The following is a 14,445-nucleotide window of genomic DNA, read 5'->3' as shown; positions in this document are numbered from 1 at the left end:
GCGGGCGCCGCCCCGACGGCTGGGCGGGACTGGGGGCAGGGCTCAGCCTGCTGGGGAGCGCTGCTGGAGTCCGTTCGTGGCCCGGCATCGCTGTGTGGGGTGCTGGGAGCGGAGCTGCTCCGGGGCCTTTCCACGTGCGAGCGATTCGCTTTCAGGTAACGGCACCAAGCGTACGCGGTGCGGCCGCAAGTAGAGCGGTGCGGGAGGACTTCTGTTCAGCACCGAAAGCCCAGCGTTGGGGTGCTGTCTGGCACCCTGTGAGTACTCTAACACCGCGTTCTGCGCTTCTTAGGTGAGGCAGGGTGGAACCACGCGGGAGTCGTTTTAATTTCTGCAGCGAAAGTCTTGTTTTAAGACGTGTGGAATTCCTCAGAATACAGGCATAGTAGGATTTTAGGACATAGGTAACTGCAGGGGACGGGAAATGTAAAGAACACGGACAGGTGAAATCAAAAATACCTCGTAAATGCTGCTGCGTGTTCGGGCTTTTGCTTGCTTGTTTATTTTTCCTCTTCAGTCTTTTGCGTTCGTTATTGTTAACTGGAGAAATAGTAGGAAAAGCTGTCAGCAGATGTTGTCATACAGAAGAGGGAGCTCTTGCCGCACCTATCCTGGAAAGTGCCCGTCCCTGAGGTTGCTGTACGGAAGCTCTCCTTCGGCCGAGCAGTTCCAGGGAATCCAGCAAAGTGTGCACAGTTTGACAGGACTGAAATGGTCCTGAAGTCATTTGTACAAAACTACTGGCTTTTAAAAAAGAGCCAGAGCTTCCCTAGTGGACTCAGGGCCTACCCTACCTACCATGTCATTCTCTTTGTGGGTAACTTTCTGAATAACTGCATGGCCAAATTTCCTGTGACTGCATAGCACAGAATCAGGGGCCTGTAAGGGTGTGTTTTTTCTTTGTGTTACTCATCAAAACATCAATAAATCTCACAGTCATGTTCAATCCATCACACGGTCTGAAGTTCTGTTTCTGGGTAAGCCTAAAAGATCATCTGCCCAGCAAAGTAGCATCCTGAGGGTTTCTAATGACCTAAACCCTGATATGATGGAATTGCTTTTACATTCTCTGGTTGCTCTCCTTTCTGTGACATTCACATATTGCTAATGCAGTTGTTTTTCCGACCACTGCTTTCAGTATGGTTGTCCATTTAAAATAAACAATTACTACTGAAAGCAGCGTGAAATGTAGGGAGAGAGAAAAGAAATAAAAACAACAGAAAGTTGTCTCTGCAGTAAACATGGTTTTATTAGATAATTTTGCTGTGGATTTATATGACTGTAAAACTCTTTTGTCCAGACTTCTGTAAAACTGTTGTATTTGTGGAGAGCTGAACGTTTTCAAACTACATTATTTCAAGATTTGTACTAATAGTTGCTAAGGTATATGGCTGCTATTGTAAAAATGGACTAGTGTTCATTTCTGCATGGATAATAACAAGTGTTTGGTTTCCTGAGCTTCAGATATTATATCGTGAAATGAGACTCCTTGTCACATGGTGGCTAATCCAGTCGTAATAGCTGGCAACTTGTGTGTAGACGCCAGGGTGACCGGCCTCCCCACAGTTTTCACCCCAACTCACAACACCCCACACATACGCCACGTTTTCTGCATCAAAGCAGACCAAGGGACCTCCTGAATCACCTTTGCAACTGTCAATGGAGCCATCATAAGTACCTGCAGCAAAAGGGGGGGGGGGGAGGAAGGGGAAGAAACAACAGCAACTCAGAAGTAAGTTTATATGCAAACTAGCACACAAAGTAGAGCTCAGGTGGCTTTTTAGATCCATGTCACTTCCGGACAGGTGTCTGCCTAACAGTCACTAGTACTGGATGTTGCCAACCTCTTTGATCTACTACTTCTTAGTTATTTTGAATTTTGGCTGGGCCAAAAGCTCATTTGCTTTTACGTCAGGAATGTGATTCTTGTTGTACCCTGTGTAACAGAGAAGAATTCAGACGTATTGTATATTATGTCATTAGAAGTAGCTTATAAAAAGGGGACAGAAGGTAGAAAAAGGGTAAAATTATTAGACTGATCCTTCTGGAAATTAAGCTATCATAACTATGCATGTTCCTCTACATCTGCTATTGATGTCCTCTCTACCCAGTAATACATTGGCCAATTTCCTCTGAGTTATGCAGAAGCAGAAACCTCAAAATTACTTTCTTTACAAGTTTTATGGCAAAAGGTGGGCAGGTCCAAGAGTAGTACATGAATAATGAGATACGAGAGAGTGCAACTGTGTTTAACTGGAGCCATTGATGGGGCACTTGAAGTGTGGACCATCTGGAACACCAGGTGACAGCTCTGAGACACAACATATGGGTATGGTGCTGTCTACAAGTTTCTGGGGTTTTGAAGCTACTTGTTTCCAATTTAGCAAATGTAGCGGTTGTAAAAAAAAATAAAAGGAAAGGAAAGGAAAGGAAAGGAAAGGAAAGGAAAGGAAAGAATATGATATTGGCAAAAATTTTTTAGAGTTGGAATACAATTTATGCTTTGTCCCATAGACTCAGTAGAAGTGTGTAAAGATGTCTTTAACTCCTTCTTTCTACTTGATTGATTGACCTAATATGAAGGAACCCATACTGAGCAAATTTCCCCATGTTTTTAAATATGTAACCTCTTTCTCCAGTCTCTGCATTACTGAGAAAGAGTTTTGTGAATGTTTCAGGATTGGAAAGACTAATCCAATAAAACTAGATTTTGTTGCCCTTACTCAGTGGAATTAACGTTACCTTGTATCAATAACTTCAGCAGATACCAGTCCTTACTTCCAAAATTTATATCTGCATTCACACTGTACTGAATTTATTCACAAATGGTTAAGCTTTTATATCCAGTTTTGATTTGTCTTGTTATGTAGTTTGTTTAAATACTGCCTTTACTTCAGAGTTTAAGAACAGTTGAAACTATCTGTCCTGTAAATTGAAAACTCATTGCTCTTTAAGACATGTGTTTGGCAATACCTTTTGTTACTTGAAAAGCAAAAATATGTACTCAAAATGCTTATTTTAGCATTAGGAATGACAACCAGTTTCCTGGCCAGACTAATCTTTGTTTGAAAAGTTTATAGTATTTTTCCTGGGGTGTGATATAGTGGTAGAAAACATCTCAGCAGATGAATAGTCACATGCTAGTCAGCAGGACTGTGAATGTGCTCCAAAAAAGGCATTTGCTTTATTATGTTCCTGAACCAGAATAAAGTAGAGGTAGGAGGAAGTTCAGTGGACTGTAAAGTGCTTGTGTGTTTAGAAAACATGACTCTAACTGTGTGCTGAAATTTGCCCACAATCACTGAAACTTGGCATCCTGTCACGATAACTGCTTATAATTAGATAGTAACAACAGATGACTGTAGGCTCCAGTGGCTAGTGCTTTGCTAATGACAATGTTGTTGCATTTGGTTTATTGCATTTTCCAAGTCTAAAAGATTCCCAGCCAGTATGTTAGACCTTAAAAACTGTGGGCATGATGGTAAGGAGATTATAGTAAGAAAATTCATACTTGCCTGCACATGCCATTTTTTGTAAAAATCGTCCTGGATACATTTCAGAACAATTCTGAAACAAATTAACATTTCCCCATTTGAGCACATATTGTTTGGTATAACCTAGAAAAGAAAACAATAAACTTTTCTAAATTTAAACTGATGTGTATGAAACGTTTTTAATATCATAAGTTGAATGTTATAGATTTGCTTATCAACTGAATGTAATCTTAAATAGTATAAACCAGGTACCTTAATTTGCTGCTAACACTCGCCCCACATCCATTGCCCATATATTTCAAAATAAAAGCAGAATGGTAAAATTGCAGTATTAAATACAGTAGTTTCATTTTTTGGGTGATTTTTATCCTTTCCTTTGTTATTTTCTTCATTTTTTTCCCCATGTTCTCCATATGAGGGTTTCCAGACACTATACTACTGTGAGACCAGTATATTGTTTTCTGTGAAATGGAGAAATGACTCTGATCATCTTTGTTACCTCTCTTTCTCAGAAAGATGAGAGGACAGGAACTTGCAGACACAAGTGAGCTATGTAGTACAAGGTGAAGAAGAGGTCCTATTTTGTTCTCTGGTGGTAATTCTCAACTTTGTATTTTGTTTATGGACTCCTAATGCTCTTATGCCTGGCTGCAGTCATTCTGTGATACAAACCTTCTGTGATACAAAGCTTCCGAAGGCTTTGAAAGCATGACTGCATTGGGCCTAACCTTCACTGGGTTGAACCTCTGCATGGTTGAGATGAGATGTGCTGAGCTTCATAACTGCTGATTGCATCTCAGATCCATTTGGGCAGGGCACAGAGGTCTGGCTGTGACCATGGGCCGTGTGTTAAATACTGTTACCAGGTTTGCACAGATAAACCTAAGATAAATATGAGAACTGGTAATTACAGTCACTTCTTCTGGATGCCTCAGAGGTACTAAACAGCTCTTGTCTTCTTTGAGAAGCATGTACAGGTGCAGCACAACAAATAAGTTTTTTGCTTATGCATATGTTGTCTGAATGCTGCCATCTCACTCCTGCTGTCTCATTCCTGCTCTCTTGCTGCACTGTGCTGACACAGACGTGCTGCAGTGGAGTCAGGCTGCAGATAAAGCTGTAAAGCGAACATTGCCTTTTATCAGGTTAGTTTTCAAAAAGGTGTCCTCCAAACCAATTTACTGGGACAAGACAGGAAGCAATACAAAAAAGAGAACTGACAGCCAAATGCCAACAGCATATGTTTGCTGTGCTCAGCCTCTTGCAGGTGCTTTGCGTGCACTACTCTTCAGCCTTTTCAATACGAGAGCTGACCACTGTCTGAAAAATATAGATAAAAATAATACATTCTGGTAGTAAGCACTGAATCAAATACCTTTCTCTAGTCCCCATCCAGAAACCTTGCATTTATCGCCAGCCTTGAACATATGCTCTGACCAGGGGATGCATGCAGGTGTGCTGTATTTCAGGGAGCACTCTCCTTTTCCATGACCTTTCAGCTCCAGCAGAGCAATGTCATTTTCATATGTTGCAGCATTATATTTCTCGTGGATTATCAGTTGCTTTAGTCTGTAAGTGTCTGTCTCTTTGTCATACTCTATTGTATCCAACAGCCCAATCCAGACACGGTATAGATGAACTCGAGTTGCTCTGGAAAAAAAGCCAATGAAATAAAATATGTTTTGGTACCTCACACAAGCACTGTATGTTTCAATTAGTCATAAATTTTTGCATTTTATCAAAGTTTTCATAGAATAAAAATTCATATTATATACTATACATATTACATATATAGTTTCTTTCTGGACTTGTATCTCCAGATTGTTCTGAAGCAAGTAGAAGACTGGTGACACTTATTGCTGAGCTGAAGCTCCTGAAAATCCTGAAGTTAAGACAGAAAGACAGTACTAAAGGCCAGTGTGTTTAGTGCCCTCACAAAGAGAAAGCAAGGCTTATGCCTCTGATATCAGATGAAAGAATGAGCAAATACACATAGAACACTGGGCTGGGCAAGTCTTTCCTGCCCACTCCTGCTGGCTCAGGGTAATATGTGGCACCAGGGACATTCTTGGAGGACAAGTGCTAGACCTTCCCAGTGCTGAGAGGAGGTAACTCATAATTACGTTTTTGCTCAGTGACAAAATACTTTGTCTTTGAATCCCTCCCATTGTTAATGTGAGGATTTTAGCTGATTCATTAAATTGGCAAATAAGAATTAACAACCTAGTAGCTGAGAAGAGCAAAAATGCACAGATTCATCTTTTCTACTTTGCAAAGAAATCATTTCTCAGGTTGTTGCTTTTACCTGACACAGTGTGCAGCAGTCAGAACCCAACAGCCACCAATATAAACCCCTCCACAGTACACTGTTGCACCTTCAGTGCCAGTGTCTTTAATTGCCACTTGCCAAGGGAATTCACCCTATTAAAATGACAGAAACCCAAATAACATGGAATTATCATTGTGCTATTTTTCGTGCATAAAGGGAAACACCCTATCACTTCATCTCCTTAACTAAATCTATTAAGAAATTGTCTGTAATTTGGGCTCTGATAAAGGGCCTATATTCTAAACTACAGTAACTTTGTTGTTTTCTGACATTATGCAGTGTCTCCCTTCCCCCAGCTTTCTGTCAAGAATATCCTGAAAAAAAAACAGATGGAGGATCTGACCTGATATGATCAAACATTACACTTATGACCATAATTATCATACATAGCTATAGTATTAAGTATTTTGCTGGATCATTTTCAATGCATACTTGCACTGTAATGCTATATTTTGTAGCTTGGTGTTTTACCTTATTAATTTTGCTTCTATTTATATTCATTCAGTGCATTGCCACTGCTAATGTAAAATATGAAATTAATGTTGTAACTGACTTTGTTATTTCTGTACATTTTAACAGAAGGGCAATAATGAAATTTAAATTATTATTGAATGAACACATGAGCCTATATTTGTAAGGTTTGGTTGGGGGGAGGGGGGGAGCAGGGAAGGGAGAGGGAGGGATATTACTATTTTTTACCTTTCTTGCAATTTGTCCACCTATGATTCTTTTCCGTCGAGTTAATGTGAGATTTACAACACCACAGTTTATCTGAGGAAGGAATGTCTTTGCCAGTTTTCTTTCTTTAACAAAAAGGAAAAATGTGTCTCAGAATTCAAGCATTCATTCTCTCTATTTGGAGACAGACTTATCTTTACCTTGAAATCATGAGTGCTGTGAGTATGCAAGTAGCTAAAGTAGCAGGAAAGCAAAAGACCCAGAATGTAACATCTGTTTCTGCTTTGAAAATTACTTCTGTCTTAGCATCACATTATTTCTCTTTATTTTCCATTGCTGACAGCATTCAGGTAAATAATTTCAAAGCAGTTGCCATAGACTTGCTCAGAGTTTACCTCTGTCCGTTGCTAATATGTACAGATGTGGATCCTAAGGCAGGATGAATTATTATTATTGTTGTTGAGATTAGTGGAAAGCTAGTAAAATAATTCAGTCCCAGAGTGTGTACTACTAAACCACAGAGTCCATGTTGAGTGTTGCAGATCTGGCTAACTGGCTGGTGGCTAGAAAGCCATTAAAAAGAGGGTGTGCAGTGGTTTGTGGGGGTTACTTACCTGCATCCATACTGAGATTTTCCTCATGTTTTGGCTTGCCTGTAGTGGAATAATAGAATACTAAGAATATTTACAAATATTTATATAGTTCTGTTTACTTGAATGTTTGGTTGTGTACCAAAATCATGGTACATTTTTAACTGGATAAGGTGCAGACCATTTCACATGGACAGAAATACTTTGTAAGCATGGTGCCTGCTGTTTCCTTTCTTCCTAGGCACTCTTTGCTGCCACAGCTTACAAATGACCTGCATCCACCAGATACACATTTATAACTACATGATATCTACTCTTCTTTCTTCTTGTCCAGAGGACAAGAAATGGCCTCCTTTGCTGGTTTTTGTTGTTGTTTTTAATCTCTAAAGCAATTGAGTGCTCTCCTCTACCAGGAAACACCAGAAATTCTTCTTCCTGCCCCTTCAAGCCTTTGGAGCTTTCTAAAGCCCAAAGGAGCATTAGGTAAAAAGGTAAAAGGATATATATATTTTTTTCTTTCCAATTTAGATGCTGCTGCTCTGTACTCTGTGCCTCCTTTAACACTTACTTCTTTTAAGGGTAAGGGAGGATATTCAACACAAGAGGTAAACTAAATGCTTCCTGAATCTGGTTTGTCAGCTTTTATTCAAACAAAATACCCATTGAATTCACTTCCTAAATGGAGGCTGAGGATTGGCTCTGTTCTCATGTTACTGACAGTAATGTTTACTTTTAGGGTTCAGTTTACCTTTACCAATTACCGTGAACCGAAAATGTTTACTTTTTGGCTTTACACTTTGTCTCTTATCTAAAATATTCTAAGTTCAAAACAAAACAAGGTATTTTCAATAGTAAGGAAAACAGTACAGATGAACTATTATATTAACAAACTAGTTAATTCCTTATACACAAGGAAGATATTCCTGCATGCTCCATCTACATTTTCTTCCCTAAAACAGGATACCAGTTTGATAGATGTCCATGCATGCAAAAGTCATAACCTGCTTTAAGCATCCTCAAACATCATCTGTTTCTTCTGCCCTTTAGTTTTCTTGCCATTTATTTCTAGTAGGAAGGGAAGGAAAAGTATGTAACCATTTCTTAGTCTCCTAGTATATGTAACATAACATCAGAAAGATTAATTCTTGCTTGCATTTTGGTTTTGTTAATCTGATAAATGACTTAAGAACATGCATTGTGTAGTCTGTAGGTTTAATGTAGCATAACAAAAGTAAAAGAAAGAAAAACACATCTTAGAAGGAAACCTGAACAGAGAGCTTGAGCTTCATCCTCTCCTGTTAGGCAGTCAATTTCTTTGTTACACACATTCTTATTTGGAATACAGATATTTGATCGACAGTGGAAACTGTTGTTTCTGCATTCTGTAATATAACAGAAGTAAAATGGTAAAGCACAGGACTACATGATTCAGTGACCTCACATAATTAAAGACCTTCTTAAAAAATAAACCTGATAAAATATCCATGTTATTGGGGACTTTGCTATTTATAAATAGATCCTGAAAGTGGGGTCTGTAAGTGTAAAATGAAGTGAATACTTGACTCTGCTCATTTTACTGTCTTGGTGTTTTAAAATTTATACTATTAAGAAAGATCTTATTTTAGTTTAAGATAGTTCACTGAAAAAAAGCAATATGGTTTTGTTTGATTACTGTCAGTTTTGCCCTTTTGAAAATACATTTAATTCTGTCTAATACAGTTGGGTTTTGTTTCTTTGTTTTTGTTTGTATCAACAGCTTCCTAAATCTCTTTTTTTTTTTAATTATTGGAAGAAATCCAGATCCTCAGAGATCAGTTGCTTGCTTTGGAAAATTGCAATATTTATATTATTATAATTATCTAACCATAGAACTTTTTGGTACTTTCCTATACAGAAACTATAGTGGTTTGTTTGTTTGTTTGTTTGTTTGTTTGTTTGTTTGTTTGCAATAGAAACTTTATTGTTACATCACTGTAAGAATTAATTCTTTGCGGATGTTTTTTTGCTGAAATGTTCTTTAAACAGCTGAGAAAGTAAATTATTACCTTTACAGCACAGTTCATCACTTAGGTCTCCACAGTCATTTATACCATCACAGGTTTTAGTCACGGAAATGCACTTGTCATTTGCACAATGGAACTCACTAGCTGAACATTCTGTGCAGTGAGATGAAAATGGAGTTAGTATAGAAATGACTGTAGGTTCACAACTGCCCAAGGAAATACTCAGCATACACGTTTTATTCACTCATCAGTTTGACCTGTCAAAAGCAGGCGACTTAAGGCCTAGTTAAGTAAATAGGAATCTTTTTTTATTGTTTTCATTGTCTCCCCTTCAAACTTTCAATGTGACTAAGTATTTTATTCCTCCATCTTTCAGTAACCTCGTAAAAGAGAGCTTTGTTTCTTCCAGACATGGACTAAAGCAGAAACGTTAGCTTCAGCTGATCTCCCAAAGCAAGAACAAAGAAGAAGTAGGAGGTTATCACCTGTCTCCTCATCAGTTAACCTAGGAGAAACAAGAGTTGTGGGATGTAATATGCCTCGGAAGGGAAGGAGGAACAGCCAGAACCATGGGTGAAATTTGTCCACTTTTGGGTAGTATCTGTCAAGATATTCTAGGAGCAACAGTGCATTATTTTCCACAGTCATAAACTCAAGATTGCCTCAGTTGTCTTAAATGTTTGCAAAAGGATTATTTAAAAAAAGATAAAAATTAAAAGATTTCATTGCAGGTTTGTGGTGGCTGAGATTTCAGCAAAATAGATCCTAAATACATATATTTCAAATAAACTTAACATGAAGAGCTTTTAGTAGATTTAAAGCCAAAAAATCCCTACTAACCTCTGAGAGTTTTCTGGCACTGGAGGCTAACAAATCCCTCATTGCTAGCTCTCAATTTCTTCTCTATGTAACATTCAGCAAGACTTGTCTCTAGGCCTCTGCAAGTTATTTGGAAGCAGTGTGATGGTTCTGTGATGTTGTAGTCAGTGTGGTAATATTCAGCACCTCTGTAAAGATACAAATAATAATAACAAATTCTGTAATTTCACAATGGATTGTCCTCTGCTTTTATTGTTTAGAACTTATATGATTTTCCCCAATGTTAAAGAACTTCAGTCATGGCTAAGGAAATTAAAAAAACAGATTTCCCATGGAGTGTTATAGGGGTAAGGAGGAAAGTAGGATATATTTACTTTGAAAGAAAAGGTTAAATAAAGTGCCAGTTTTTGCCAATTGCATCATAGAACTGGCACTGAATCTTTGACACTCTCATCTCAGTTACTGTGTATGGCGATAGATAGAAACCATCTTGCATGAGGCTCAGTACTGGTGGAGCCATCAAAACCAGTGCATATTGAGGAAGCTTAGGCCACTGCAAGATTGGCATTCATTAATCACCCGAATGTAACCCTCTAACAGTGTGCCTCTCTTCTCTCTTAAGAAAATAAGGAATGAGTAAATAAATAACTGGAAAGACTTGCAATGGGAGTCAAGGGCTAAATGCTCTGTCCCAGACCAAACCTCTCTCTATGCTATCTAACGAGGTATGAATCAGGGCTGGGAAATATTTAATCCTCATCTACAGGGGACAAATTTAGGCACTGTGATAGCATTCTTAGTCTGTGCGTAGGGTTTGAGAGGCAGTCTTATATGGCTCAGTTATGCTATTGTTTTAAATGATTATGTACAGGATATAGAGTTGACACTTTATGATGACCTCACCGTGTAACTTAGATTATTGGTATGGTCTCGGGAAAAAGAACAAGCTGTTTGTGGCCTCAGCTGTTTCTGGTGGGCAAAGCAAACAATGGTGACAGGTCGAGGGATGGAGGAAAAAAACCTGTGTTCTGGCTCTTGTTAGTCTGGCTGCTGTAAGTAGCAAAACACAGCTGTACCGTTCGGCCAGCCAGTTTAAGAAACTTTTCTCTACAAGCAGTTCATTGATCAGAGCCATTTGGAGATCATCCATCTATGCACTTTCCCTTATACAGACCTGAGAGAAAACTCATCTATCAGACTTCAACTTTATTTTAAAAGTAAAATACTAATCGTTTGAACAGTTGTTGTTTGTAAGAAAATGCAGAAATCTGTTTTGGCTTTTGCTTACAGGAAGCTTTATTGTAGCCGATATATTATTCATGAATTTTCTCATAATAGTTGGCTGACTGACTGACCCTTACATAAGCGTCACTATTCGTTCACATCCATTGCAGTCAGAGAGAGAAATTCCCCGAACTTACAATTCAAAGCCAAGGTGTCTGCAGGCCACGTTTGCTTCATTCGTAGTCCACATACTGTCACATACAAAAAGGTCCTCGTTATTCACAGGTTTTACTTGAAGCAAATGTGAATCCTTATAGACCAAGGAGATTTTAAATGTTTCTAAAATAAATAAATAAATAAATAAAAATCCCATATAAATTTGTATTCTATAGATGTATCTAGTGGAAAGACAGCACAGGAAGAAATCTAAAGTATATTGTAGGTGTCCAGAGTTCATATGGAATGAACAGTAGGTTGGGAATCAGAAGCTTGAGGTATTACTGCAGATTTTTCTGAGAACTGATGTTATGGCTTTGAGCCTGATGCTTTTTTAAAATATACCAGCTTCAGAACAAATGAAGATAACAGTTCCTGTCCTGGAAGCATACTTGGAGGTCTTCTGAGGAAAGGTTGCATCTTAGTGTAAGACTTTTGTTAGAGGACTTTCAGTAATCAAACAAATGACTGATACATTTTGAAAAAAAAAAAAAAGATAATAGTACCTGTGGACATGCATTTTCCCTTGTTCAGAAACTTTGCTTCGGGACGTTGACACTCATAGCTCTTTAGGTGGCAGTAAGTATGAAACTGCTTTCCAGTGGTAGAACAAACTGAAGTGCCATTCTTTGGACACTGGTAGGGAAGCTTACAGAGGCATTTTCCCTCCACACATCGTTCCCATGGGTGACAAAAAACTTTCTTACAGGACTTGTGTGTGTATTTGTTGCTTAAACAGTCTTCTAGAAGGTAAGTGTCTCGCTCAGCTGGCTGACTGTCTTGCTCAACTGGCTGAGCAGGCTCAACGTATGAAAACTCTTCTGTATCATTAGATGCTGCATTCTGCAAGGCACAAATTTAAAAAAAACAACAACAAACAAACAAACAAACAAAAAAAACAAACAAAAAAAAACAAATCCAAACCAAATATTGAACAGGACTACAGATTGCACTAGCAGATCTGCAGATCTTCTGTATACCTCAGCAAAATGACTGTGAGCCTTTTCTTATCTTGTAAGAATGGAAGTGCTAAATATCATCTGTAGTGTTTTTCCCCTTGTCTTTGAGATATCCACCTTTCTGTTTTTCTGGATTTTTTTCTTTTTTCTTTTTCAGATTATTCCCCTGCTGTGATTTTCACTATTACTGGTCACCCACAAACCATACTCTTCAAAAATCAGCTGAAGTGTGCAACAGAAGATGATAAACATTTCAAGCCAGTGGACACCACAACAATGGAACCATAAGCAAATTACAATATATTAACAGAATCACACAGAACAGTCAGGGTTGGAAGGGACCTCAAGGATCATGAATCTCCAACCTTCCCCCCCCCAAGGGCAGGGCCACTAACCTCCACATTTAATACTAGATCAGGCTGCCCCGTCTAACCTGGCCTTGAACACCTCCAGGGACGGGGCATCCACAACCTCTCTGAGCAACCTGTTGCAGCACCTCACCACTCTCATAGTAAAGAACTTCCCCGTGATATCCAACCTAAATCTTCCCTCCTTCAACTTAAAACCATTTCCCCTTGTTCTGCTGTTATCTACCTTTCAAAGAATTGACTTCCGTAAGTTAGCTTAAACACCAGAAAAATAAAATTAAAAAGAAAAAAAAAAGAGTAAGAACTTGATTTTTTTCAAGACCTTTTTATTGTCTCAGTTGTCTTTAACTGTAGCCAATAACTACTTAGAAACAAATAAATCTAAAATTAATGATTTGTTTCATTGCAAGTAACACATATAAGTATCTTCAACAAAAGTTAAAATTAAATTCCCCTCCCAGTCCATTTTGTTCCTGTATCTTGGATGGCAGTGGATTTGCAGTGTGGTTTCTGGTTGTCACAGACTGCAAGGAGTGCTCCTGATTCCTCCATCTGACTGTCTGTCTCTAGGTAAGTGATAACACCTATCCCTGCAGCTCTCTGGTTATTCCGTTACTGGCTGAGTGCTTTTGTTCACTAAGATCTGAGGGTAGGGGGAATGTTGAAACGTGAAAAATATGTAGCTAGACTTAGCATAAAGATGAGAAAGAAATGTCAGTTGTCAGATGGGATTTATCGGCTTTGAGTGCATCCACTGAATCAACAGAGCCAAAGTTTAAAGTTCTCATGAAGAAATCCTGGCCTAAGTAAAGGCAGTGGGAATGCTGCCGGGGCAGAATTTAATCCGAGCCCCTCCCACCCTTTTAAGGGCTGTATAATCTTAATAAATTCTTCCTGTTCTTCTCGGGTCAGTAGAATCCTATGCATTATCTTTAAATTTACATACCAAACTCTGAGCCAGACCCTGCTTGGCTTAACTCCCATATTGCACTAGTCGTTTCTCCTTAGTTTTGACTGAGTAGCAACAGAAGGTGCTGATCTTTATCTATGGGTTTTTCTGAAAAGCTCAGTTTGCTGAACAAGGAGCCCATCAGGACTTCCTGAGAGGCTTTTGCCAGAAGGGATTTTACAACAAAAGCTTTCTGAGTTGAGCCACACTTGCAAGTTGGGTTTTGCATAGGATCCCGATTAAAAGATCTTCCAGAAGCCTGTTAATGTAAACCTCAGATAGATCCAATATATGGAGGAGAAACAGCAAGATTCAAATTCTCAAACTGGACTAAAACAAATGTATGAAATGCAAACGCTACAAAAGGAAATAGTAATAAAAAAATATTTCTGTTTTTGTAATAATAAACTGTTTTAACTGTTCGCTGGATTTTTGTTTGCTTGTTTATTTCTAAATAAGCTACCACAGTAAAATCAGTTCTTACCTGTGCTCGACAGAAAGAAAAGAAAGAGAAGCAAAGCAAGAAAACCGCAACCACTCTCATGATGAAGTTTTATCTCTTTGTAGAGAAATTCCCCTGGCCGGGATTTTCCCAATCGCCAGTTGTTAGGTTTGTGTTTAATTTTTAACCATTGGTAAAACACTTTGAAGTGAACTCAGAAAGAATTACAGGAGCCTGAGATACTAACGGATGAGTCTGATCTCTCCACACGGATCCCGCCCCATTTAACCTGTTATACTGTAAATAGCGAACCAAAGGAAAGCCCTTGAAGCCAACGATTACAAGGGAGTGCTCAGCAGGGTCTCACAACCCTC

General features: G+C 38.7%; 1 protein-coding gene across 1 annotated transcript; it reads right to left on the bottom strand.

The window, feature by feature from the left end:
* Positions 1-1,224: 1,224 nt before the first annotated feature.
* Positions 1,225-14,238, bottom strand: CFI (complement factor I). The gene is made up of 12 exons (XM_003205736.4): positions 14,114-14,238; positions 11,860-12,196; positions 11,335-11,476; positions 9,935-10,101; positions 9,137-9,247; positions 8,357-8,473; positions 7,116-7,154; positions 6,523-6,626; positions 5,800-5,915; positions 4,870-5,144; positions 3,516-3,617; positions 1,225-1,678 (listed from the first exon to the last, which is right to left on the bottom strand). Exons 1-12 carry the CDS (start codon positions 14,171-14,173, stop codon positions 1,461-1,463), a joined length of 1,788 nt encoding a protein of 595 aa, XP_003205784.1. The 5' UTR covers positions 14,174-14,238; the 3' UTR covers positions 1,225-1,460.
* Positions 14,239-14,445: the final 207 nt, after the last annotated feature.

The sequence above is a fragment of the Meleagris gallopavo genome, chromosome 4, assembly GCF_000146605.3.
Source record: "Meleagris gallopavo isolate NT-WF06-2002-E0010 breed Aviagen turkey brand Nicholas breeding stock chromosome 4, Turkey_5.1, whole genome shotgun sequence".
NCBI lineage: Eukaryota > Metazoa > Chordata > Aves > Galliformes > Phasianidae > Meleagris > Meleagris gallopavo.
The sequence above is the reverse complement of the archived record's forward strand: the minus strand, read 5'-3'. Positions and strand labels throughout refer to the sequence as shown.

Coding starts and splice junctions, on each gene's coding strand:
- CFI (XM_003205736.4), bottom strand. CDS start 14,173: ATGAGAGTGGTTGCGGTTTTCTTGCTTTGCTTCTCTTTCTTTTCTTTC. Junction 8,474..9,136: donor TGATGAACTGTGCTGTAAAG/GTAATAATTTAC, acceptor GTTATATTACAG/AATGCAGAAACAACAGTTTC. Junction 7,155..8,356: donor AGCTCAAGCTCTCTGTTCAG/GTTTCCTTCTAA, acceptor ATTCCACTACAG/GCAAGCCAAAACATGAGGAA.